General features: G+C 43.9%; 1 protein-coding gene across 13 annotated transcripts in view; it reads right to left on the bottom strand.

Moving 5' to 3' along the window:
• Positions 1 to 5,112: 5,112 nt before the first annotated feature.
• The window catches only part of TFDP2 (transcription factor Dp-2), a 152,094-nt gene continuing 130,322 nt past the window's right edge, over positions 5,113 to 26,884 (bottom strand). For all 13 annotated transcript variants that reach the window (XM_057498386.1, XM_036877379.2, XM_036877382.2 and 10 more), the window contains 5 exons: positions 24,390 to 24,458; positions 18,993 to 19,144; positions 15,244 to 15,410; positions 11,594 to 11,699; positions 5,113 to 11,399 (listed from right to left, as the gene is read on the bottom strand). In XM_057498386.1, the coding sequence (XP_057354369.1) occupies positions 11,216 to 11,399; positions 11,594 to 11,699; positions 15,244 to 15,410; positions 18,993 to 19,144; positions 24,390 to 24,458 (678 nt within the window). In that variant the 3' untranslated portion in view covers positions 5,113 to 11,215. The remainder of the gene's footprint in view (positions 11,400 to 11,593; positions 11,700 to 15,243; positions 15,411 to 18,992; positions 19,145 to 24,389; positions 24,459 to 26,884) is intronic.

The following is a 26,884-nucleotide window of genomic DNA, read 5'->3' as shown; positions in this document are numbered from 1 at the left end:
GGAAAGAACTGTTTCCTGCTTCCCAGATGCAGTGTCTGTCTGCACTGTCAGAACCAGTGGCCCATGCACACACATGTAAGTCTCTGTGCTTTGCATCTGTAGCTGCCATAGGCAGGGCCTCCGACTGTCCTGATGTCAGGGCGGGGACTGCTGGTTTGCAAACCGGTTCCGGCAGACCAGGAGGAAAGTGCAGCAGACTGCCTATCACAGTGGGGTCCTCGGAGCTTAGTAGCCAGCCAGCAGGATAGAGCACCTGAATCTCCTGAAAGTTCCCAACCTGCTGGGCAGAGTTCACCCAGACAACCTTGTCCACCTATCCCTTCTCCCATGCATCAAGCTCCGTGCAAACCCCACCCCTTCAGCAGCCTTCTCCTTGCTAGGAAGCTTCTCAGATGGTCCACCCCTCCTTTGTCCCAGAGCAGCCAGATGAAGATCCCTGTCTTCCACAAATGGCTGGAATCTCATTTTCTCCAAGTATTCCTCCTGTCTTAGCTTTCCAGCCCCACTAATCTCCAGAACACCACACTATGTAGATTTGTGCTTCCAAAGCAGATCTCCAGGGCTGGGTGTTAAGCAGTCCTAGGCTTCTGCCCCCTCCCCTCTCTATTTCTCTTCCTCCTGCTGGTGAGCTGGGGTGGGGGAAGTGCTTGGGTCCTGCCAGATCAGGGCTTTGGTATGTTACCCTGTTTTGTGAGGTCTGTTCTCCAGATGTATGCAGTCTGGTGCAGCCTTCTTTCCTGTTGCTCCTTTAGGATTAGTTGTATTAACTATATTTTCATATTATATGTGGTTTTGGGAGGAGTTCTCTGTCTCTTCTCTCACGTGGCCATCTTGAATCTCTAGAGAAATTATTTTATGGGATTTGGACACATACCAACGTATGTTAAGAAATGTCAAGTTTTCTCAAATGGCAGCTCCTCCAAGGTCTTCAAATGAGTCTGATTGATGCCAGGGTTCTTGTTCATGGAGTCAAAGAATGAACTTCGCAAACACTCAAGGTAGGAGAGCAAGTAGGAGGCTTTTATTTAGAGATAAAGTAAGAGGAAAGAGCTCCTGGCTTATGCCAGGAGGGGACAAGAGAGTCTGTGGCAGTGCATTGTTTAGGGGATTTATAGGCAGTTGAGAGACAAAGGGCTTAGGATGCAGACCTGCTAAATGGTCCCAAAATGCTTATCTTTGAAGATACACTAAGTTTCTTATCAGTCTTCCGGATTATTTTGCAGTGTTAATACAAGAAATTTACTGCTTTGATTCTTTCCCAGAATAGCAGCTTCTTGGTCTGGGAGCATATCAATCAAGATTGCCTATCCTGCTCCCAAGGTGGGCTGAGTTATTGATTGTTATGTTAAGAAACCTATTTTTTGACTTCTTGCGTTTTAAAATGCAATCTTTAAGATGGAGTTTTTCCTGTTTTTATTATGTTGTTTGTGACTGGGCTCAATTGCCATATTAATTGCCCAGGTTGTAAATTACTTGATTAGGGGCTGGAGGAGGAAAAAGCAGCATCTGGGTAAAGTTAAAGACAATATGCTGGGCCTTTTAGCAGGCTAAAGTAAATTTTACAATAGCATGATTTAATTGACACAATGAAGACATGGGCTTTGGTGACCTCATTTTCTTGTCTGGGAATATTCAAACATTCCAGGCCAAGTAGTAACTCCTGGCTTTTTAGTTTTAACTATTCTCACTGAAGAATGCTTATATTCCTAGTTTGATATTTTACTTCATAGAATTAATATGATGCTGGCTTTGCTTAATTGTTTAACGTGGAGTTTTGGTAGGGGTCTTTTTCCACAGGCCCTCACCCTACTCTGTCTAAACCCATGGTCCCTGTCAATCTCATGGCCTGAACTTGTCAATCTGTTAACTTACACCTGCAGGCTTTTCCTCAGTCAGGAACTCCTAGTGCATCGATTGGTATTTTTGTCTGTTGTTGCATTCAACAAACAAAACCAAAACCAAACCAGTGACACACAGGAGATGGTGCTCTTGTTCATCCACTCCTGCTGGGGGACCCCTCCTGCAACACCTGGAGAAGGAAGCCATTGCCATGATAAATGGGTCTTGGGGTCTTTCATTTCTCTGCTTGTTCTGTCTGTGGGATTTCTCCCCCAGGCTTTTTCTGCCATCTGCATGTGTGTCTGTCCTTTGTCCTGACAACTGGGAGTGGTGCAGGCCGGTCCCAGCAGGCACTTGCCTCCCTGGCCAAGCCCCACCCCTGCAGCTTGCCTGTGCTTCGACCTCCAGGCTCTGAGAAACCTTTCAGAAGAGATTCAGATTGAGGGGAGCTCTCTCTCAGCAAGCTTATTTCTTTGGCCAGGCCTGTCCTCAACCTGCACTGTCAATGTGTAGACAGGTTTTCCTGTTCACAGGTGCAGCAGGGGCTGCCCTTGCAACAGTGAGCCTTAACTGAGAGGGTTTAGCAATGTGTTTTGAGAAACTCTCTCTGAAAGTCCTGGAGCTGGTATTGTCCATTAAGAAGCACTGTCTCTGTCTCCTGTTACTAAGCACTTGTCACTCACAAAGTAGCCTCTTCTACATGAAGGAATCCAGGTGAGGCCGCCAGAGCCCTGGGACTCTCTAAGCTGCTTGCCTTTCCCCCCACTGGCAAGGCCTGTGTCAATGCTGTGGGGCAAGCAGCAGGCAGCCCCTCAAGCTCTGGCCGGCTTGCCAGGGAGGGGGGATGTGAGGAGACCAACCCCTTATATGAAATGTGGTTGGATGGTCTTTTTTTTACATGCTATTTTTACAGGCCTTAATCTGCCTTTGAAGAGGGTCTGCTAGGTTCATGTTTGGATTTTTTTCTTAAAAATATTTTCCAAAAGTACTTTTTTGAAATAAAAATCTTACTCTTGTTCCTATCTTTATTAATAGTGACTTAAAAACTAAGTTTCTATAGAACTTGAGGAAACTCTTCATGTTTTAGATGGCTGTAGGATGCGCTGGAGCCCTCCACGCAGAGTAGCCCAGCACTGCTCTGCTGGCCCGGAGGCCTCTCCCTGCTCCAGCGACCATCACAGAAAGCAGACACCACCTAGTTGTTTCAGGCACACCACCTACGAAAGCACTTGTTGCATTCAGACTGAAGATCCAATACAAATATTTGCTCTCTGGAAGTTTAAAAAGTCTCTTTGTAAGCAGAACCTGTAAATAATTCTCACGGAGATGGCACCTTTAAGGACCGTCATTCGGGGCTTTGGTGCGCCGTTCTCTCATGATTTCTAATTGAGTTCTGACTTCAGGAGCCATGGTAAAATGGTAGGGTAAGAAGAAGAAAAGAAATCTCCTGTACTTAGTACACTGGGTGTCAAAATACCTTAGGACCCCTGAGCAAGGGGGAGATGGTCCCTGTGCCCCAGAGGCAAAAATATCAAAGTGATTTGCATGAAAGTGAGAAAGTGGGAATGATAAATTCTACTCTGCATTAAGTGGGATTGGTTTGACCCCCCCTGACACAAGCCTGCCTTTGCCACTCTGCATTTCATACTCAGAGACTAGGTTTCCTGGAAGCAAGTTCCAGCAAGAAGCTGGAAAGGCCTCTCAGGAGGCAGGTCAAGCCGGCAGAGGTGGGAAAGCTCCCAGGCGTCTGGCAGTCCCCACGTTAAGGACAGACAGAGCCCTCCTTGCAGGCGACAGTGGGAAGGCTGGGAATGTCCTCCAGCGTAAGCACCAGGAGGAGGAGCCAGCGCTCAAAGAAGATAAAGAAGTGGAGGAGGTGTGGGACTAACGGAGCAGTTCCTGTGTGTGAAGGAACGGTGAAAAATGGCTTTGGGGAGTAGGAACAAGGCAAGTGGACTGTCAGGAGGGGTGTCTCTGAAGCTGCGTATGTGAGTGAACAACTCCTCAGGCTCCGCACCTCTTCTCTGGCCAGCATGGTGCCTGTGGCTGTGTGGATGGCTACAGCGACACTCCCGACAGTGTCTCCACACCCTCCACATGGCCACAAGAGCTGAAGCACTTTCTTATGGCCAAATTACCCAGGGATCAGTCCACAGGTCCTTGGACACATGACCTGAATGGCTGCATGAAGTGGCGACTCGGGATGGAAGGAGCAGGGAGGACACGAGGCCCCCCCAGGCTTACCATGCAGGGGACCGCGTGGCCGAGGGAGTGGGCACTGCTCTCCACTCCAGCAGCGGTCAGGCTGTGGCACCACCGTCACTCACTCGGGCTACTGAGTCCCGCAGTCCTCCACGGGGTGATGCCTTCCTTCCTGAACAGTGCTGTTAACATGAGTGTCCCCTTAGCCATGTCCTAGCCTCTCTCAAGGCCTGGCCCCGTGCTGTGATCCCCAGCGGCTCCAAACCCTTCTGCACCTTGACTACCCTGGTGCCTGCCGTGCTCATCTGGCCGGAGCACAGGAGGCAGGGTGATCGAGGGCTGCTCCCCCCCGAAGGCAGGCAGACGTGGCTTGAGCAGGTGCTGAGGGGCTGCTGTGAAATTCCGTGTGAGGCCTGGGAGCACAGTGCTGTGCTCATTGCTGTAGTTCCCTCTGATGGTTTCACATAAAGGGAAGATGAAGCATCTCACCTAAAACCTACAGACCAGTCATTTCTGGGCTGTAAAGACCTTTATGTTGTTTCCTTCTAAAGATGAACTCCCATATGTGGCCACTCACTGGGAGAGTCACCCCCAGGCCAGGTGCTGGGGAGTATGGTGGCAGTGGACACAAGTGGCCGCCGGCTGCACAGCAGTCAGGCCGGGCCTGTGGGGTGTGTGGAGTGGGCAGGAACAGTTCTAGGCTGGGTAAATGGTGAGTGTAAAAAGATGTGAAGTCATGGTCTCTCAACAGAGACCCTTTTTCATACCTGACACACGATGTGTGTAGGTGGGACATGGTGTGCTTGTCCCGGAGAGCGCCCTCCCTTGGGAACACTGCGGGGAGGGAAGCAGGCAGCGGCACAGGGAGGGGCAGCTGAGCCATGGTGCCGTTGCCAGGGGCCACTTCCACGAGGACACTGACACTGGGGTGGCCCCCTCAGGCACCCTAGGCTGCGCGAGGAGGCTGGGCTCTGTCCCCCACTGGCTGCTTGTGGGCATGGCCTCAGGGGAGTCAGCCATGCACCACAGTATTCACTAACCTCATCAGTCGCTAATAACGAGGCACCAACGCTATTTTAAATTATTTATTTTTTTCTATAGTACATTTCACTCAAATTACAGAAGTCTGATACATTGTTTTCTCAAGCACAACTTAAGACTCATTTCAGATGCTTTTTCCTCTCCTTTCACTCTTACAGGATGGACAGAGATACTCACACTTTAATGGACACAAAACATCACTCAGCTTATTAAAAATATAGCTTCCTAGGCCCCACTACCAGTTTCTCAGGGTCTGGTGTGGGTCCTAGGGATGCAAAAATTGAACCCCCACCTGTCAAATCTACTGCAGGTGGTTCTTGAACCACCCTTACAGGAATGCTGCCTAGGACTTGTCCGTTATCTATGAGAAGCAGTTTCAGAAAATCTAGGAATAAAGTGTACAGAAATAGCTCTTCTATAAAATTTCCATATAAAAATAACGGCATCTATTTACAAAGTTTGAGATGCTACAAAATAGTACATCATTTTCGACTAGGTACTTCAATCTAATAGTCTACATTAGGCAAGTCATGTGTGGTTTGCGTTTTCCCCTTATTTCTCTTGTTTAGACTGCATAAAGCATGCGGCACCACTGTTTCCTTCACGCGGAAATAACTAGAACTGTATTTTTTTGTAAATTAAACCTAATAGCATCCCTAAATGAAAAGGTGAACAAACATGATAAAAAGCCTTTTATCTTTTTCATCTGAAGTGTGATGGTAAATAAAAATCCCTTGAACTCACAGAATTGTGGTCCTCAGAGCTCAGGCTCCTGAGCAACCAGGGCAGCTGGCTAACTGGTAGTTCAATTTTCCGGGACGTTGAGAGGCTGACTCTGTCATGGTACTACTGGGAAAAACAACTGCAACATGCTCAGAGAAGTCTTTAGCAGAAAGGAACTGGATCCTCAGAGACTTTTCAGTATGAAAAAAATCTTGACCCTGGTCATGAACAAGCAAAATAAATCAGCAAGCCATTTGTTAACAGGTGGCGCCTGGCATGTTCAATATGATGCAGGGTGAGTGACAAAATGGTGAGCTTGAAATGGCAAAGAGATGGGCTTTAAAACCCAAATGTGATTTGGGGAAGTGTGGTGCACAGAAGGGGAGTTGGTAACGACCTCCCACGCCCCCTGCCTGTGGCCGATGTTGTCTGTCCAAGGAGGGATGGGTGTATACCCCAGGGTGAATGCCTAAGCCTCACGCTAGGACTCGGGAGTGGAGTCCCACTTCTGCTGTGGCCCGTTAGCACTTGGTGGGCCAGCGGACTGATGCTCATCCAAAGGCATCTGAAGGACAGTGGGGAGAGGGTGGTTTTCAAGAGCAACGTGGCCCTCATAGGAGAAGGAATCCTGGGTTGTGACGCAGACACTGCCAGACAGGCAGAGGGCCATTAGGCAAATCAATCTCGGCTCTTGTGTGTCTAAATGGATGGGGTGAAAGAGACAGTCTCTCCCATCCTGACGCCGTTGGCAGAGAGGGGGTGAGTACCGCCCCTACTTTTGAGCTGCACTGGCTTCTAATGTACTTACAAGCAGGCAGGCATGAAGTTCCATCTGCTGGAATAGCAAGGGGGCAAGATAGCCCTGGATTCTGCAGGCTGTACAGCAAAGGGCAAGAATGATAGAAGGGCTCACCTTGCCTGAGCGCTGCACGGAACACGTAATAAATGACAAGACTTTCCCGTCCCAGGACCATGCTGAATGGGCATCTGCTACCGTTCAAGCTCCTAGACTTGCCAGGGATTCCCAGGGCAGAACTGAAGTCTTACGTCCCTTATTTTTTCTACAGACAGTGTAGATGTGTGAAAATTGGATGCCAGAAGTTATGTGAGCATAATTTTACAGAGATATCTTGGTTACGCAAAGGGACTAATTCCTGAGGAATGTTACATATCGTGGGAATTTAGCTTACATTTTTTTTAAAAAGGCAGTATCTCAAGCAAGTATCAGACTTTACCCTTAATAGTGTCTGGCTTAAGTGAAAGTTAAATGAACATTGTATCAACTGTGAATTAAGACGGCAGGGAGGCACATTTCTGAGTTACTCAAATGGCATGGTGCAGGCCCCTGGCACACACTGTGGCTCTTTACCAAATACACATTAATGACCATCAGCACCTGGGGACCACTGCTTTGGGTGGGTGGAAATGGGGAATCTATTTGGAAAAACGGTCCCTAGGTACTCTTTAGCTTCTCTAAAGTCAGACCATATGCAGAACAAAAGTTTATCTTTTATGTATCTAATATAGAAAGATCTTTATGTATCCAACAATTTGTAAAACTAGAAAATACCTAGAAAAGTGGTTACTTTTCTAATGTGTAGGTTCAGCTGGAAGGTAATGAAGCTAATGAGAATGTCATGGGTTGGTTAGAATCGTCTCTTGATTTATGGATACTGCTGGTAGCTAAGTTTGGTTTTCTCTTAAGTCTTAAAAATTCCTTAACAGCTCCAAATGTATGCTTAAAACTCGAACACTGTGGCCTTTGGGATTTAGCAGAGGTTCCATGCACATGTTGTGGGACAGAGTGGTGTCGTTAGGGAGGGGCAGGGACGTCCATCTTTCAGCTCTCTGATTCAGGACAAATGCCACATCCTCAGGGGGACCTTCCCTGGTCACCCCCAGCCAAAGTGGTCTTTTCCCCATTGTCCCACTACCCTCTCATTTCCCCTTAGTACTAATCCCAATGTTTTCTGTTCTGTATTCACTCAAATGCTTAATGGAGGGTTAAATCTTTACTTTTGCTGTCCAGCCCCCACCTTATACTCACTGCTCAGGCAGGACAGTTTGAAGGTCGGCCTCAGAGTCGCTGGGTAGGAATTCTGCACTGTCGTCACTGAATAAGGCCCAGCAGGCTTCTCTCTTCCAGTGTGGTGACAGACAAACGGCTAAGGCAGTTCCCTTCCTTTGCTGACCCTGCCCCAACACCCACCGCTGGGTTCTGACCGCCCCAAGGGCCAGTGTTGTGTCTGTACTGGAGCAACTCTGCTGTCTCCACAGCCCAAGTAGCCAAAAAAAAAGAGTTTGGCTTAGCAAACGGCTAAGTTCAAGTGCTCTGTGGCTCAACCAACCTACTCCTGTGTGAAATATCTCCATTTGAATGATCTGATAGGGCTAATTTGTGTTTGAGGAGTGATCCTGGCATTATTTTTCAAGTATGGCAGAGTATGGTTACAACATTCACACTGATAATGAGGGGACTTAATCCTCTTTCATCCTGGTAACAGAAACTACATCAAATTTTCTCTCTACTATGTCTATAAAGAATGAAATTGAAGGTAATAAGATGTGGCCCACTGTCAAGCGGTCTAGGCAGTGCGCTTTGTGAGGGGTGAGGGTCACTGTGTTAGCACCTTTTCTTCTGCCTCTCCCTAAGGTCCTCCAGGATTGTAAGGCACAGTTTATACCAACGCTTGTGGAGGCTGTTGTCATCACCTGGTCATCGTGTGGAAAGTTGAAGTGAATGAGGCAGAATCACAGTGCAGAAGGGGGAGGGCAAGGCTGGGCAGGTGCCTATGGTCTTAAGCACTGCCGTGCAGCCTGGCAATGTTGCCCTTCCCACGCGAGGGTCAAGTATGGCAGGCCTGGTGCCACATGCGTGAGTGCTAAACGCAGCTGCTATTTACTGAGTGACATTATGCACTTGAAAGGAGAACAGCTAAACTGAACCTCGAGGTGGGGAAAGGCCTCTTAACTCCCCAAAAAGCCATGCATGACCAGCATCCTCTGGGAGGCGTGGCCCTGTGTGCACACACACATTCAGGTAACCCCAAGTGCTACTGCTGCATAGAAGCCCAAATGTGGTAACCACAACTTCTTAACATTTATTCAAAGTGATTTCTGTATGGAGTTGGGGCTGAGTGCTGACCTTTAGACCCAGGGGAGTCTGTTTAGGGGCGATACAGAATCATAGAGTTCATCTTTCATCTCAACCTATTTTTTGCTCAGGTAAGGCTTCACACTGATGACATGCCCTGGTGACACAGGTAGGTACCTCCGCTAACGTCCTCCGCCGTAACCCAAACACATTACTAAGGAACAGAGAGGCCATGTCCCATCAAACACCATGCATCTCTAGCTGGGATGGTCAAGGACGGGCTACCAATAATGCTGAGTCTTTGGTTGCCTATTTTTTTTAACCCATATTTTATCAAAGCACCATAGCAGCAGGGAGAGGGAGAAGAGAGCAGTTTCCCAAGAACTCTAGCAAGGATTCTGCTACTTGGTAGAGGAGTGGTTATGATTAAAATAGTTGTCATGAATGTAGGCCTTGAGACATGGAGTACAATATTCTGAGGACTACAAAGCCAGCTGTGGCCCTTGGACTCTCCAGGTCCCTGCTGGGCCCCTATCAAGTACAGGGATGCGAAAGGTTGGGGTTTGTAGAGGAGACAGCATGTTAAAGGCCAGTGTGGCAGGAAACCCAGTTTTACCTGACTGTGTAGCCGATGATGATCTCAGAAATGTCCCCCAGAGGCCCGTCAGACCCTCCCACCTGCCCATCCTAAGAGGTGTGCCCCAGGACTCCAGCTGGGACAGGCTTCTCAAAATTGCCTCTCTCTCTCTCTGCCCTCTTGAACACTCTGAGTCTGCACTAGTTTAATTTCTGACAGAATGAGTTTCTTCTCAAAGGAAACTTAAAATTGGATGTTTTTGTGTATTCGTTTTTATGGCCTTAATAAAAATTTGGGGTTAGCCAAACACTTGCCCTCTTATTCATTGTCAGCATAGTGGCAGAGCTTTAGAAAGGCAGCATTTGGCATCTACACTTCCTCATGGGGTTTAAAGAAGCCCTGACTTGGGCCAAGGGCACTACTGGGCCTGAAGATTTAACTTCCCATTATTACCTGCTCCTTCTCAGGCCTGCACGTGAATCAGTCGGGGTTCAGCCACAGGGGCAAGAGCCCCTCCCTACACAGGGGAGCAGGAAGTGTGGGCTCACTGGTGCAGGACTCCCAGTGGCATCTTTGGCTGTGAGGTAACATACTCTGTACTGACTACACCATTACAAATCCAATCATTTGGAGTGGCCAACATTTTTTATGTTTCTGTGAAACACTGAGTCTTGGGTTAGTCTGAAATGCAATTTACCCAGGAATAAACCCTGTAAGATCATTTTGATTAATGAAAAGGTAAAAAAGCTGACATGTACAGGAAACACTGCTGTTCATATTCTTGACATTTGGTTCATTTTTCACAAATTGCACACTGGGTGAAATCATATAATTACTGCAGGAAACTAAGCAAGCAATTCGGTCACAGGAGTTTGTGTCTTAGTTTTGTTTCAAATGAGAAAGCTATATGAAATGCATAGCTTTGATTAAAACTATAGATACAATTTCCTCCTCTGTAAAACTCCAGATTAGAATGCTGGCAAAAGGCAGTGCTGGCAAAGTATTTAATGCACATGGAAAAGCTATTCTATTTTGGCTTCCAGAAGTAGCCCTAGAAAATTCTATGCACCAATGCATTGGCTAATAATGATCATTTCAGTTTTACTATAAATTATTCTAAATGTCACTTAAGTACTTACTTAAGAATTAGCTCGCTCCTTTCTAGAAGCTGTCTAAGGCAGCTGATGCATAAGCACCTCAACTAGACTTTTGATTCGCTCAGCAGTTCAACCTGCTCCTTGGGCCACAAGGACTGCCACCTACATCCCTCACTGTACAGCTCACCCCCACTGGGAACTCTTTATGTTCGTTTCTGCCTTGTAAAAGGCAGCCAGGCAAGGAAGAGAAACATGATCTTCAAGGACTGTTGATTGTAGCAATCTCAATTCTAAGGAGGGTTGCATGGATGTGGGGGACCACACAGATCCCACCTCATGGAACATCAACGCACTTCATTCATGCTGCCAATTCCCCGGGACTGTCCCCTCTATCACCTCAGAAAACACACATTGTTTGTGATGTGGTCTATTGCTGTGTTGCTCAGAGTTCATTCCCACTATGGCAACTTTCACCTCAATCATCTCAGCCTTCCTGTACTTTGCTAACTGTGTTTCCCTAGTTTTCACTGAACACACAGTGCAAACAAAGTCAAAGACTGAAACAATCATTTCAAAACACAAGAGCTCACACTAAAAACACACATGAGCATCAAATATTAAAACGTGGGTTTCCTCCTGTCTTTATTCTGGGGAGGAGGAATCCTCCTCGTCATCTTCCTCGTCTTCGTCGTTGAACGAACAGGGGGTCTCGCCTCGGGACTCTGAGCAGTGAGAGGCCGCACTGCTGGACTGGTGACTGTTTGGGGCGAGGAACTGCCCAGTTGCTAAGGCCACTTCAGCATCCAAGCATAAGCCCTGGTTTACGCTAGCAAACAATGAAGCACACAGCTCATTAATTGGGCATATGTTTTAAGCTTTGTAAAACAGACATGGGAAGGGAGGGGGCCCAGGCGAGCTCTGCCAAAGGCTGCTTGGGACCTATGCCAGCACATGCCGGCTCCCCGTCCAGGGAGGCCAGGGCTTCGTGGCCTGCCTTTCTAACCTTGCAAAAATACGTACCTTGATTGGGACAAGGTGGCACCAGTGGTCAGCTCTAAATTAGAAACTGATTGGGCAGAGTTCAAAAGTAGTCCCTGATTTACCCAGGAAGGTCCTGTGGAGATATCTACAGGGAAGAACAGAAAGAGAACATGTAGGCTCCGAGCGGTCTGGGCTGGGGGACGACCTGCTCTAAATCACAGCTGGACAGCCAAGTCTCCTGCCCTCGGAAGAACCCAGGTTCCTCCAGCTTGGAAAAAGGAAATTACATCAAACGAGCGGGAAAAATACAGGAAGGCAGAGTACCACAAAAAAAGAATTCAAATTCAACCAGTCACAGGCTCTCATTTTTTCTTAAATAAGACCTCTGGAGGGCAGCTGACTGAGGCCGGTGATTGCTGTGTGGCCAGCCCCTGGTCATATCTCCTCACCACGAAGACGCTGACTGTGGTGCTGACGGCCACACCAAGGAGTAGGCAGAGAGAAAGTCAAACCAGAAATATCTCCGGTGAGAGGGACACACTCATTTTTGGCTAAATCACCCCCCACCCCCACCCCCCGCGCACCATCTTTGCAAGTGCCCCCTGGTGAACTCGGGGCTCTTACACATCAAAGCTCTGTGCTCTCCCCAGTAGTCTTTGCTTTACGACACACACTAGCCCTTCTTTTAAAAGGCCATATGCTGCCTCATTTTTAGTGAGGGTGAGACAGGGATAACTTTTATTCTGCATAAAATCATCCGGGTGTATCTTCGCAGTCTTATTTCTCTGCATGTGCCGTATTTCTCCCACCACCTTGATCAATTCTTATTGTAATTTTCCTTGTTTAATAATGTCTCCTTATTTAGAATGTTAGCTCAAAGAAGGCAGGGGCTGGAACATATCAGATCTAAATGTTATTCAATGAGTAGAGGGTCTTTCAACAATGAGTTTATGAAAGAGGTGGTACATATGTTAGAAATACATTCCTACAAATTAATTCTTTGATTTGCCTTATAAGGCAAATGGATATTCAAAAATATAATTTGCCAAAATGAGCTTTTATTATATTTAACCAAAATAGTTTTGTAATGATTGTACAAAAAATGAAACTATGTGTACTCTGCTGTCCTGGCACTGGTCTGACCAAGTGAGAGGCTTTCCATGTATGAAAAAAGTAAACTAAATGACCACATTAATTTTAGAATGGCCTTGTGAACCTTTTTCTTCACAGGCTGACTATGGCAGCTGTGGTAAAAAGAACTTCAATTCTAAGAGGAATAGGAGACTTTCAATACATTAAATATGAACAAGTCTGTACAAGATGAACTTAAAGCCAGAATCCTGCAATGCATATTAACCAGTCTATGCGGAAACTTTGTCAGACCATAGCTATTTACTTGTTTGTGAACGTAACACATTAAATTTTCTTTTTACAATGGTTTTGAAAAGACTACATTTCTTTCACATTATCATAGGATCCACACAATGGTTCTCACAATCTTACTCAAGAGCCATTCTGTCCCTCAGCACAATAAAGGCACACGTTTCTTCTTTTGAATGAACTAGAAAGTCTGTATCCTAGGGTCTGCAAACGAGGTCACTAAGAGATCAAAACCACAGAGCCTGCCTAATCACCCTGTGCCTCTTCACAGAGAATAAGCTAAAATAAAGTCCTGGTGATTTACTGAGTAAGCCTTTTATTCGGACCCTGCTAGGCTGCCAGTATGACTAGGCTGCTAATAAAACAGCAGGCCCTGCTCTGGGAGAGACGGGGAGAACAGGGAGGCTGGGGGGCTGAAGATAAAGGACTGGCTGAGGGCAAGTAGAGGGGGTCACATCTGCAGGAGGTGGGTGGTACCAAATAAGAACTAAATCCAACAGAAACAAAACCCCAGTCACCAGATCTCTCTGTTGGGACCACAGGGCCCAAGTCATAACACAAAACAAAAACTGCCTCTTTGCTTATGTTTGATTTTACATACCTTAGAACTAATATTAAAATCCCTTTAAAAAGTGATGTGAAATTCTAGGTGGCAATACTTACAATTGAAAGAAACTGACAAAAGTATTGCTTATACAGCCAAATTATGTGTGCAGAATATACCATAGTCTGAGGAATTAGGACAATCATAAAGATTTCTGAGTTGGAGGAAAAAAATATGAATTACAGAACATGCAAAACAGTGTTTTTGTTTTCAAGTATACTCAACATACTCTTCTAACTCCTAGGACAAATAACCCACTTTAAAAATGGGCAAGGGATCTGCATAGACATTTCTTCAAGCACAATATACAAATGGCCAATAAGCACATGAAAAGATGCTTGACATCATCAGTCATTAGGGAAATGCAAATCAAAGCCACAGTGAAATGCCACCTCTCATCCACTAGGATAACTATGATAAAGAGATGGATGATAACAAGTGCTGAGAAGGAGGTAGAGGAACTGGAGCCCTCATACACTGCTGATGGGATTGTACAATGGTAAGCCCATTTTGGAAAACAGTTTGGTAGTTCCTCAAAATGTAAACATACAGTTTACCATATGACCCAGCAATTCTACTCCTAGACGTATATCCAACAGGATCAAACACTTACGATCATATAAAAACATGTACAAGAAGGTTTACTGCAGCCTCTTTCATAATAGCCAAAAAGTGGAAACAACCCAAATGACAATGAACACAGATACAAAATGTGGTATATCCATTCAATCGCATCAGGAAGGGATGGAGCATTAACACATGCTATGGCATGGATGGACCTTGAAAACATTATGCTCAGAAGTCAGTCACAAAGGCCATATATTGTATGAGTCCACTAATACGCAATGTCCAGAACAGACAAACTCATAGTGACAGAAAGCAGATCAGTGGTTCCCAGTAGCTGGGAGGAATGGGGGGACAGGGCATGACTGCTAATGCATAGAAGGTTTCTTTTGGGGGGTGATAAAAATGTTTTAGAATTAGTGGTGATAACTACAAAACCTATATAAACATAGTAAAAACATTTTCTGGTATGTGAATTACATCTCAATTTAAAGAACTATGATGCCATTTCACATGCACATGACTGGGAAAACAACATTTCCACTCTGTGGGTGAGAGTGTAACTTGGAAAAATGAAACTGAAAAACTCTGTCATCGAGTAAAGCTGGGCTGCACCTGTCTCCGACCCAGCAATCCCCTCCGGACTCTCGGGTCACGCAGGCACTGGGACATAGTCACAGGAATGGTGAAAGCATGATTTGTTAATTATCAAGAAACTTAAAGGTTTATCATCAGTAAAATGAACAAACTGTGATATAATTATATACTGGAAGTCTACACAGCAGTAAAAGTGTATGAATTCCAGCTACGTTAAATGATGTGGATGAATTTAAAGCACATCATGTTGACTGAAAAAAATCAAATCACAATCAAATCACCTAAGAATATATTCCTACAACTCCATTTATATAAAGATCAGAAGTAGGCAAAACGAAATAATAAATTGTTTCTACTTTATGTGTGTTTGTATCTAAAGAAAAGCAAGCAATGCTAAACAAGAATTCAAGAGGGCTACATTTAAAGGGAAGGAGAGAGGCACAGAAGCCAGGGTGGGCAGACGGCGGGCTTTCATTTTCTATGAAAGGTTTACAAGTGAGGGTTTGACATCAGGGAGCACATGTGAAAGCATCAGTGAACATACCTGTGATATAACCTTCCAAAGCCTTTGGCACCAGCGATTTAGCAAGTTTCAGATCCTCCAGTGAGCATTTGCCTGACTCCAGACCGAAGGACATTCCCATCCGCTTCAGTACTTCTATGTCATCATGGATCTCAAAGGTGTTGTCAAAATTAAAAAGATACTCAAACCTGCATCAGGAAACAAAGCCAGTATGCACTCTTCGGTGGTACTGGGGAGGTCTGAATATTTTAAATTCTGTACATTACATAAGAGAATGAGGGCCACAGCTGAGCTGCAGCACCAGAAATCGTTACCATGTACAGCAGGAAGAGACACTGCAGGCCCAGGGGACATCTCCTCATGGAAACCACTCACCAAACAAAACGATTTCTACAGACATTTTGGTCTAAATCCAATACTTTTCGAAGTACAGCTTTTCACAAAAGACAGAATGTTAAGAAAGCCTTTTCCAGTTTAATATATGATGTCCCTACTCTGAGCTGGCCTATCAGGTTTGAGAAAAAAAGGAATTTTGGATGTTTACTTCGATTTCATAAGTCAAGTGTCAGCTACAGCATACTTAATTTAAGGTAAGCAATAAATGCAAGATTTTTCACAAACTAACTAATCCTCAGATCCTGTCTTGAGGGCCTAAGGAGTGAGATGTCTTAAGAAAAAAGTGTCACAAATGATACACAGCACATTTCCAAACGTTCCTGGGAAGTACCAAATCAGGATGCCCAGCTGCCCAGTACAGTGTTTCAATAGAGGCAAATATACAATGACAGCCTTTTTGACTCCCAGGCTAGACCCTGGGGCACCTTCACCCTCAGCCCCGCAGGGACAGAGCGCCCGTGAATGTTTCAGGACAGTGATGAGTTTATGCTGTCATGAAATTCTATTGAAATCATGGAAGGATAAATTCTCAATCATAATGTGGGTTGGTCACGGGATAGCAGTGCAGCATGGAGAGCACAGTTAATGATTCTGTATCCTCCCCCTATGTTGACAGATGGAAACCGCACTGTGAGGAGGGGGAGGATTTAATAATATGGGTAACTGCTGAACCACTGCATTGTATACTTGAAACCAATACAAGATTGTATACCAACTATACTTCAGTTTAAAGAAAAAGAATTTTTAAACAATTGTATTACTAATCAAAAATGTATTTGAGTACATATTCTTAAATTAGCATTTCATGCTGTAGAAGGTAGTGAAATCCTGCTAGTCTGTGCTACTGCTATGCAGATGTAAATCTCAATTTATATGTAAAATTAAAACATAAAGGAAAGAGCAGACTAGATAAATAAAATCATGTGAGGATAAAATTTTTTATGCTAGATCTTAGATCAGGACAAAAATTACAATTTAAAGTAAAATAGCATGTTTAAATAAAGCATATGAATTTGAATAAAGTACAATAACAAGTTTTCAGGAAAAAAGAAAAAAAATCTGAAATGTGTGTCTGCCACAAGGATGATTCCAGGCATACGTTAGAAGCAGATGGTTTTGTAAATTTAATTCTCACTGTGGGAAAGCCTCCAGGCTAATAATAAGGGGAGAAGACTGCCTGACCCAAGTAACGGGAAGGCAGGCACGCTGCCAGAGCCTCCTTCCCTCTCCTCGGGGGTGCGCCAGGAGAGGGGGCGCGGCCGTGACCCCTGGAGGGCAGAGGCCCTGCCAGACCCCAGCGCCAGGTCCACGCGTCCCTGATTCCCTTGGGCCCGCGGCTCCCAGGTGTTCCTGCTGCTCTTCCTAGTCTTAGAAGACTAACTGAAGAAGAGAATTTAGTAATTCCCCACAAAGAGAGTTACTAGAGAGAATAACAAGAATTTGAACCGTTTGTCTTTCCTGAAAATATGTTCACTATCCCCTAGAATTCTCAATTTTATGAGTGTGTTAAAATAGTCCTTTTAGACATAGGTTTCTGTAAAGATTTTGCAAGTGTGTGAATAATAATACAGACATCTACCATTTACTGACCACTGGGCTGGGTCTTTCATGAATTTGTAACTTTTGAAAACCAGCAAGTTAAATATTATAATTCTTGTTTTTTATGGAGGAAGGATGAGATCTCAAAGGGGTTGAGAAACTATATGGCTACAGGAAAAACTGAAGAATGGGCCTCTGACTTCATGGCTGCATGGTCCCTACTGTTTCTAAATGTGCCTATAGTCTTAATTATCAAATACTTATGAAATCCCCGCCCACTCTTCTTTTTTTCTTTTTGTGCCTTCTTATTCAAGTGGCCCAGAATCTCTATATGCAATCAAGACAGGGACAAGTAACTGTCCAGCAGAGTCGGGAGAACAAGGCAAGGGAGAGCCCAAGAGCAACGCTGGGGCTCCCCAGAGACAGAGGCTCCGGCCTCCCAGGGACAGTCCTGACTGTGCCGTGGTGCTCATGTCATTAGGGAGCCCTCTTTTGCTTTCAAATTCATCCCCATTTGGCTGATTAACTATAGCTGATTTCTTGTAACAGCAGCTCATATTTATTAAGTGCTTCCCTGAGTCAGACCCTTGACAGGGACTACCTTCCTTAACTCCCAAGACAAGGCTAGAAGCGACAGAGGCTCTGGGATCATTTGCATTTGTTCTTCAGTAAACAGAGCTTGGGAGCGGTTAAAGGGGAGAGCCACACAATCCATACTTGGTCTGTCACACTCCTACCCTATTCCCTTAAATACCTCATGATACTGGTGACAGCCTGAAGACTACTACTGTTTCCATGAAGGGTAAAATAAATGATAAATTCTATATTTTGAAAACTGCTACTTCTCACTTGCTATGATGAATATTACTATCAATCTTAGTTAAAATGTAAAAAAAAGATGGTGGGACTATAAATTGTAAATTGGTGCAGCCACTAAGGAAACCAGTATGGAGTTTCCCCCCAAATTAAAAATAGAACCACCATATGATCCAGCAACTCCACTTCTGGATATGTATCTCAGAGAAATGAAATTGAAAAGCTATCTGCACCCCCATGTTCACAGAAATATTATTTTTAATAGCCAAGGCACAGAAACAACCTAGGTGTCCATCAGCAAATGAAGGATTTAAAAAAAAAATGTATATACTACACACGATGGAATATTCAGCCATAAAAAAAAAAAAAAAGGAAATTCTGCTATATGTGACAATATGGATGGACACTGGGGCTTTATGCTAAATTAAATGAGTCAGGAAAGACAAATACCGCATGAGCTCACTTAACATAAGGAATCTAAAAAATACAAACTCATAGATGCAGAGAACAGACTGGTGGCTGCCAGAGATGGTGGTGGGGGAAATGGGTGAAATGGGTGAAGGTGGTCAAAAGGTGCAAACTTCCAGTTATAAATAAGAAAAAAAAGAAAGCAGAGGACGCACCTAGTACAGAAGCACACTCACCTATGGTAAGACAAAACAAATGTGTCAATGCCACATACTGATCTAAAATATTCCCACAACAAACGACAGCGAATCACCAGCGAACCCACCTTATCCCCAGCCCTCACGGCTGGTCTCCTTGCTCGGAGTTGCCACGTACGTGCACACGCACACACATGGTGGCCTGGGTCTGGGCACCAGTCTGCACAGCGCCAGGCTCAGGCCGGGGCGAGGACAGGGCGTGCACCATAAGGTGGCAGCGCCTTGCACTGGATAAGCTGTTCCCCTGACACGGGCAGTGGCGCGAGGCCCAGCTGCCGCAGCTCGCCGGCATTATTGTCAGAGGGCAGCAATATGCTGACAGCAAGCCCACCTTCTTCCCCGGCTCTCACTCACTTGTCACTGGAGATGCTGCAGTCTATGACGGTTTTCCTGCTTGTATTGATGATTATAAATGGCAGCTGAATGGTGGAATTCAGAGCCGGAGGGCCCTGGTTCTGCTGTTCATTTTGCCGATTTCTCTGTACCAGGTTTTTGAAAGCTATTTGCTGTAATGATCAATAAAAAGATGATGGTCATTCAGTGTGGATAAATGAGCTGAAATTAAATGAATTAAATACATCTCAAATATAGTTTCAAATGACTGAGGTTAATGCGGCCTTCCACCTATGATTTAAACATTTAAGAAAAAAGATTAGAATGACCCAACTCTATAAATAAATATATTTCAGAAAAAAATACACATTTAAATGGTGTCTAACAGCCTAATGTTAATAATGGGGCCCCTGGTTTCTGTCATCTATGCAAACAGGATCTTACAAATCTGGGGGAGAGTCCAGGGCACCTGCAATTTTCCTGAGAGTGACAAAGTGCAAGTGACAAGTGAGCTTGTATTTCCTATTTATCCAAAACTCTTGAGAGTTTAGGGTTAAATACCCCTTTTAGACTGTCTAGCCCAGAGATATGCAATCTTTATATATATATCCCAGGATTATGCCACAAACCCTTTCCTGAAATGAAGTCTTCTGAGACACCCACCCTACCGACAGCAGCTGGGAGCACCACTGGGGGCGGCAGCGGCACCCCACTGCCTCTGCCTCATTCACCCGCCAGCTTCCTATGGCAGCTCCGCGGAGCTTCCCAGCGTCCTCAGGGCACAGCTGGGATCTGGCCCAGTCCTCCCCACACCCGACACTGTCCAGATAAGGAAACAGACTCAGCACTGATTATAAGCTATATCACAGCCTGACTCTTTATACTGAATCATGCTACTTTTAGTTATAACCATTACTGAAACAAAGTACTGTCAAAGTACTATCTGCCTTTTAATGAGGCACATGCATCATAGAATTCCACATCTAGAAAGACCTTATGCATTATGCAGTTCAAGTTTTTTATTTGCTCATGAAACAAATACTAGTTCTAAAAGCTCCTAAAGTCAGAGCCATTCTCATTCTCCTTCACCAGTTCATTCAATGTTCATATCCAGTATTGATGAACTTATTTTTTATGTTTCAGCAATCTTATCCCAGGATTGCATGTATTAGATTCTGGGCGTTGAATACGTTTATGATTATCTTAAAATGGCTATGTAGTGTCTCTCTAGAAAACAAACATTTACTCTTAAAATGTACAAAACAGAAGGGACATCAATTTATCCCAGTCCTCACAGTGTGTCCCAACATCAGTATCAGTATCAATCACTATCAAAAACCTATTGCTGTGAAGGGGTATATGGAGGGGGACTTGGTGAAGGGGGGAGCCTAGTAAACATAATGTTCTTCATGTAATTGTAGATTAATGATACCAAAATAAAAATAAATAAAAACAAAAATAAATAAAGTTATACATAATTTGTATTACTTATACTATACATTTTCTCTGAGCAAATATATCATTAACAATTTCCAGTAGACAAAATAAATGTGGAGATGGAATCATGAAAACTGATGCTTATATTTATCGTCTAATCATCTTTCTGTTATCTGTTACCCACATCTGGTATTAAAAATTATATGGCTTTCAATGTAACAGAACCATCCATAGCAGTACTGATTGTCAGACCTTCAGTTAAGTGGTTTTTATAAATAGTCTTGAACATTATGATTATGAGGTCTTTTAAAATACATACAAATGCAAATTAAAAATTAAAGGAGTTGCTATGAACAAGAGCTTCAATCATCCATAAGTTTGTGACCTCATAGTTCCTTGAATACTTAGACACATGTTGGAATGTTTGTTTTAAGGAGAATGAGAACTGAATATGATGTGAATCTATTTTTCTAGTTTCTTCACCTTTAGACACTATTGGCCATTTTATTCTTCCTTTATTCCTTAAAACATTTCTGTTGAAATATAAATGATTATAAACATGATGATGTTGGTTTCAGATAACAACAAAATGATCCATCAATTGTTTATGGTACCAAAGCCTCACCATGATAAGTGTAGTTATTATGTCACCATAAATATATTGAAATATTATTAGCTCTATTGCCTGTGCTGTACTTCCATCCCTGTGACTAAATTATTTAATAAATTGAAGTTTGTAACTCTAAAAAAAACAAAAATAAAAACAAAAACAAAAACCTATTGCTAATGGGGTGTGTGGTGGGGACTTGATGATGGGGGGAGTCTAGTAACCATAATGTTGCCCATGTAATTGTAGATTAATGATACTGAAAAAAAAACAAAAACAAAACCTATTGCTAACAGTACTATTATCAGACATTACCTAAGTCATACTTATTTGTTATTTTCTGCTGCCAAAGAACTAAGGCCGTTTTATATTCATTGGTTAATTCACTTAATATTGGGGGAAAAATATGCTGAAACTATAAAACTGAGAAAAAGAATTTAGTGTTTGACTATTTCTGCCTAACTTCTCTTCTACCAGAAAAAGCATCTTGAGAGATGCTCCTGTACTTGGCCTAGCTTTGTGGCCCTACTGCCATGGGAGGGTGTCCTGCCAATGGGTGTCAGCCCGGGGCAAGTTCACTCTTGATTCAGTTAGACTGAAAAATGACAATGGAAAGTTCTTGGGGTGAAAGGGTTTATTCCCAGTTTTATTCTCCCCATGGCAGGTTAAGTGCTATAATCCCGTCCACCTCAGGGCAAGTCTGCCCACAGCAAGCTGGCCTCTGCCTCTGGGCCTCTCCATCCCTGCAGCCGTTTCAGTCTCTCCTCCAGCCTCTGCAGCCCAGAGCACTGAACGGGGCTCTTTCATAGCAAGAGAAAATAAAAACATATTGCCCACAGTGTGCAGTGAGCAAGCCGACAGGGGCCAGGTGAGAATCCTGCCCATGGGCACTTCCATTTTCCCTACAGAGGGCCTGTAAGTTTATATAACTCTGTTCAATATTGTGTACATTTAATAGCATCAAAGATTTTTCAGGTGAAGAGAACAGTAATAAATATGCTATTTTGATAGTAAAAATAATAATCACCTCCCATTTGTTTTGAACAGACTTCCTTATTTATTGCTCTTTGATTTCCTTTAGCCCTTTGTTCTTTTTCAGGCTCACTAACACCAATTCTGAGGCCGAACAGCTTCAGGTGTGTTCAGACACTCATTTTTGCGATGCATTAGCAGCTCTGGAAAAGGTTTAAGGGCTGAAAGGGACAATTACATAAACAAAAGTAGGGTATCTGGGTGATTGGTAGATACAGTCTACTCCCAGCAGTCCTCTCCTGCACTAACCACAGTAAAGATAAAAGAGAGGCATGTAAGTAAAACCACCCTGTGCCATGCGACGTCAGTGAGGTGTGACATTAACTTCTTAAAAATTTAAGCTAGCTTAGCCATTTTTCTTTTTTCACTAGTGTTCAGAGACAACTTTGTTAATTTACTTCCTATGACAACTTCATAAACGATATGTGATGAAAGAAAAACAAAACACTAGGAGGAAATAAGCTGTACGTCTCAGGAGACCAGAAGCAGTTGTTTTCAGTTACACCTGAAGTTTTATTTTAATGTTTAGAGAGACCTGTTTGTATACATGTTGGCAGCTGGTCTGCCCCTGAGTTAAATTCTTCCATAAATATTTGGTTTGTTTGCCCCTGGGTTGAAATCTTCTATAAATATTTGGTTTGAGAGACAGTAGAGGAAAATAAACTTAGGACTTAAAAAAATACATTCATTGTACAAAGATAAGCAGGGGGGAATAAAAGATTCAACTTCATTCTTGTGCTGGCCATCTAGAGATGTGAAAGTCCCACAATATGAGGGTGATCTCACCAGGCACCATTCTTTCTGATAAACAAATGGGTAAGTATAGGAATACTGATTTAACAGTTTTAAAAAATAATATATGCCAAAAATTAAGCTCCAAAATGTTCATGAAGGTTTTGAGGAGCTCTGAGTAAAGCCAAGCACAGAGTCTAGGGACTGTGAGTCGGCAGGGAAATACTGCAGGTATCTGGACAGGAGGAGGACCAGTAGAGAGGCAGCTAGGGAAGGTGACAACGCAGGAGTCAAGAGGCCAGTACCAGGCAGACCAGGTCTGTCAGAAGGCAGAATTCTACAGGAAGGAGAACAAGAATAAACTGTCAGCTTAAAGTTTTTTTTTTAAGCCATAGGACACCCTCTTCCAACAAAACCTCATTTGGAAATCCAGTATGAAAAATACATAAAATGCCTGTGTGCGGGCAGGAGCTTTTCAGGTAGGTCCCACAGAACTCAGGGTGACAAGCAGACACAGAACTCAGTAAGGAAGAAAGAAATGGCCTAGTCAGGACGGACCACCCTCTCTGGGCCTTCCTATGCGCGGAGAGGCTCTGCTCTACTCCTCTGTCCCCGCTGGCTTTCACCCCCACTTCCTTTTCATCTCCGGAGGGCTAAACGGTCTTCCCTTGCCTCTCTGATTTATACGTGAATGTGAAAGAAAACCAAAAACCAAATGCAAGCATCTAGAAAGTGAAAAAAAGAATCTGGAATATTTAAGAATACTTAACATATTATGTCCATTAGACAAAGTTGAGTGTTTTAGGAAAAAACGTGTCCCAATATTTGATAAGTTATTGCTATGTATATTTCTGAAAAGTGGACTACATAAAAAATGATACAGGACCTACAGTTGTTCAAATCCAAGTAGATTTTATGACTGGTTGAAAGCTTCTTATACAAAGACAATTTGGTGGATAAAAACAAAAGCATAAAGACCCTCTGGCTCATTTTACGGTTGTTTTGATTGGATTGGAAATGGCCCCACTGTACTAGTCAAAGTGAATTTTTACACCAACTGCAATTCCAAAGATAGAAAAAAAGTCCATGTAGGCTCTGATTTTTACCTCATATATGATTTAATACAAGGGCTATAAAACTTGATTTTCTTAGACAGAAATGCATTTTAAGTTTTGGTATTTCTACAGAGCTTACTGAATCATTTCATGTTATTCTGTCCTTTACAGATGTAAATTTTACAGTTGGATTTGAGTATTTCACTCACAACACCTACTTTTTTGTCTTGATATTCCAAATTTGGACAAAAATAGACACCAAAAGACCCTGAAAGTTTCTGTTCAGAGAGCAAGGTAAGTGTCAGAAGTAAACTGTTGCATAATGTAAGCCACACTCCAGGGCAGCCAAGCTGCGGTCGGGCCCGGTGATGGAGAGAGAGGGAACCATCTCAAAGCGGCTCCCGTGGTTGGCAGTGAGCCTGCATGCGGGGAGCCTGCCTGCGTGTGGCTCCCAGACACTACCCAAAGGCGCCCCGAGTAGAAAACACTGACTCTAAAGGCAAGGAAGCAGAGCAGGACACAGGTAGGTAATGAAAAGTATGTCAGCATCCTTACCTGCAGGAGAAGTTCTTGCAGCTGAGCCCGCTTCTGCTTTATCCGTTCTATCCGCCTCTGCTTCTCTATCTTTAAAACATAGGTTACAAAATAACACGAACATGAATAACATAGTGCCCACTTTTCAGGTCCCAATTCTGAGACAGCAATTATTTTCCTTAGAGAAACAATCCATTTTAACTACCAACATCAATAAAGACAAACCACATCTTTTGGGGGGCGGAGAGGGGGTGTTAGGGTAGGGTAAGCAAGCCAGAAAGACAACAGAATTGTGGCGACTATTATTGATAATGAAGTCTATCCACTTAATGAATACTTGCTGTGGGTAAACTGCAATTATTTCCAGAATCCCTTGCCTGGCCTAGGTCCATTTACATGTCAACAGCTGTTTCTTCTGCAAAGTCCCGGACAAGTGGTGGAGAGAGGAACGCTGCTCTCTTCTCAGCTCCACTCCTGGTACTAACTGGTCTGGCACCTGTTGGTCACCGGGTTGCGCCTGCGGAGCTCCTCCGGGGAGGGGCAGGCGGGGAGGTGGGCGGGTGCTAATACTTGGTGAATACTTACTCTATGTGCTGGCACTCAACTAAGCACTTAACACACATTATCTTAATTCATCTTCACGAAACCCTATGAGGTAAGGACTGTTGTTATCCATTCTGCATGTAAGGAAATGGAGGCATAGAGGGTTAAGTAACTAACTGCCCAAGGTACACAGCTAGTGAAGGGCAGGAGCCAAGATTTGAACCTAAGCCATCTGGTTCCAGAGGCACTATCAGTAATTACTGTTGCTGTATCACAACCCTCCCCCAGCCCCTGCCCCCAAGAATGAGGTAAGACCTCAAGTCTGACTGATGCAGAAATGGGTACAGCTTCTAATACAGACAGCCTACATATTTGATATACAACTCCTACTTGTAATAAGGAACATGCTTATGGCACAAATTTCCCAAAATGACTAATATTTTCCTCACACAACCACCTAGAAAACAGGTATTAGGGTCTGAATTTGGTTGCTTCCTTGTTGTCTCTTTAGGCCAAAGTAAATGCCATCAAATACAACATTTTTCCTGTCTACTCCAAGAGTATTTCTATTTGTCCCCATCTACTGTCCTCTGCACCGAGTTTCTTCATCCTTTCCTCTATCCACTACCACACTTCAGTCCTAAATTACTTATGATTCACAGTAAAATCTGTGTGGCCTTTTACATTTGAGTTTCCACCTGCATCTCAGCCGTGCCAGGCCAGGCCCTACCTGCCCCCCATGCCCCACCATCCACCCAGGCCCATGTGTCCTGACTCCACCTCGCAGACACTTCTCCGGCCTCACTGCCTCGGACCATCTCCAGCCCACGCCCTCAATGTCCCCCTCATCTTCCTGTGAGTCCAACTGCCGGAGCACTAGCAGAGCAGCCCTTCAGAACACACCCTGTCAGCCGTCCTCTTCATGATTCCTCAATAGCTTCCCGCTGTGGATAAGACTGGGTCCCAACTGCCCAGCACAGAGATCGACTGGGCTCTCCCAGCCTGTGCTCTGGCCATACCCAGCTGGGGGCAGGCTGCCTTACGCCGCCTCAGCCCACGCAGCGCCTCTGCCTGGAAGAACCTCCTGGCCCCAGACCACACGGCAAACTCCTACTCCCACTTCATGACTGAGCTCAGGGATTTTTTTTTTCTTGGTAAAGCCCTCCCTTATCTTCCTTTCCAGAAACTCTGTATATGCTTCTTTCATAGGAATAATTACACTCTTGGTAACTCCCTCTACATTTCCCCTCTCAACTACAGTAAAAGCTTCTTGGGGACAGAGATTTTGTCTTATATACAATCTTAGGTTAAGCATAAGTTAGATGCTCATAGATTTTTGCTTCTTGAGTCTTTGTGTTCAGCTTAGTATTACTGAATGATCCTCAAATTCCACTCTATCAGAAGGAGAAAGGACATTCCCACTGCAGCATACGAATAAATTATTCTATAACTTCTAATGAAGGTCTGAGTTCTTCTTCCATTCACAAGTATAATAATACCAAATAATTTTTTAATTTGGAGGGTGGGGAAGGGATTGATAAAAACATGAAATCAACCATATTTATCTCTATAATCTGTATTTAATCTCAGTTTATTGCCATGACAGTAAAACAATGTCAAACCAATTTAGAAGCAGTATGTCAGGGCACATGCTCGAGGAAAGATTTTCTATGATTAAAGTTAACAGGAAAAAAATTGTTTTTGCACATTATCATCCCAAAATTCATGTAAGCTGAACATTTATCCATTCTGATAAAGACACAAATGAAATACTATTTATTCTGTTGCCACTGATTCTAGAGTCAAATGTAACAGTTTAAACATAAGAAACAGCCAGCTTGACCCATATTTTTTACCCATACAGCAAGCATTTCATCAAATAAGATATCATTTCTATTACATGAGTCATCAAAAAAATTTGATGTGATCAGAATTACACTAGAAAAATAAAAAGATCTTCTCTAAGAAACAGT

This window comes from Manis pentadactyla, chromosome 1 (assembly GCF_030020395.1).
Source record: "Manis pentadactyla isolate mManPen7 chromosome 1, mManPen7.hap1, whole genome shotgun sequence".
Taxonomy (NCBI): domain Eukaryota; kingdom Metazoa; phylum Chordata; class Mammalia; order Pholidota; family Manidae; genus Manis; species Manis pentadactyla.
This window is presented reverse-complemented; position numbering and strand designations above follow the sequence as displayed.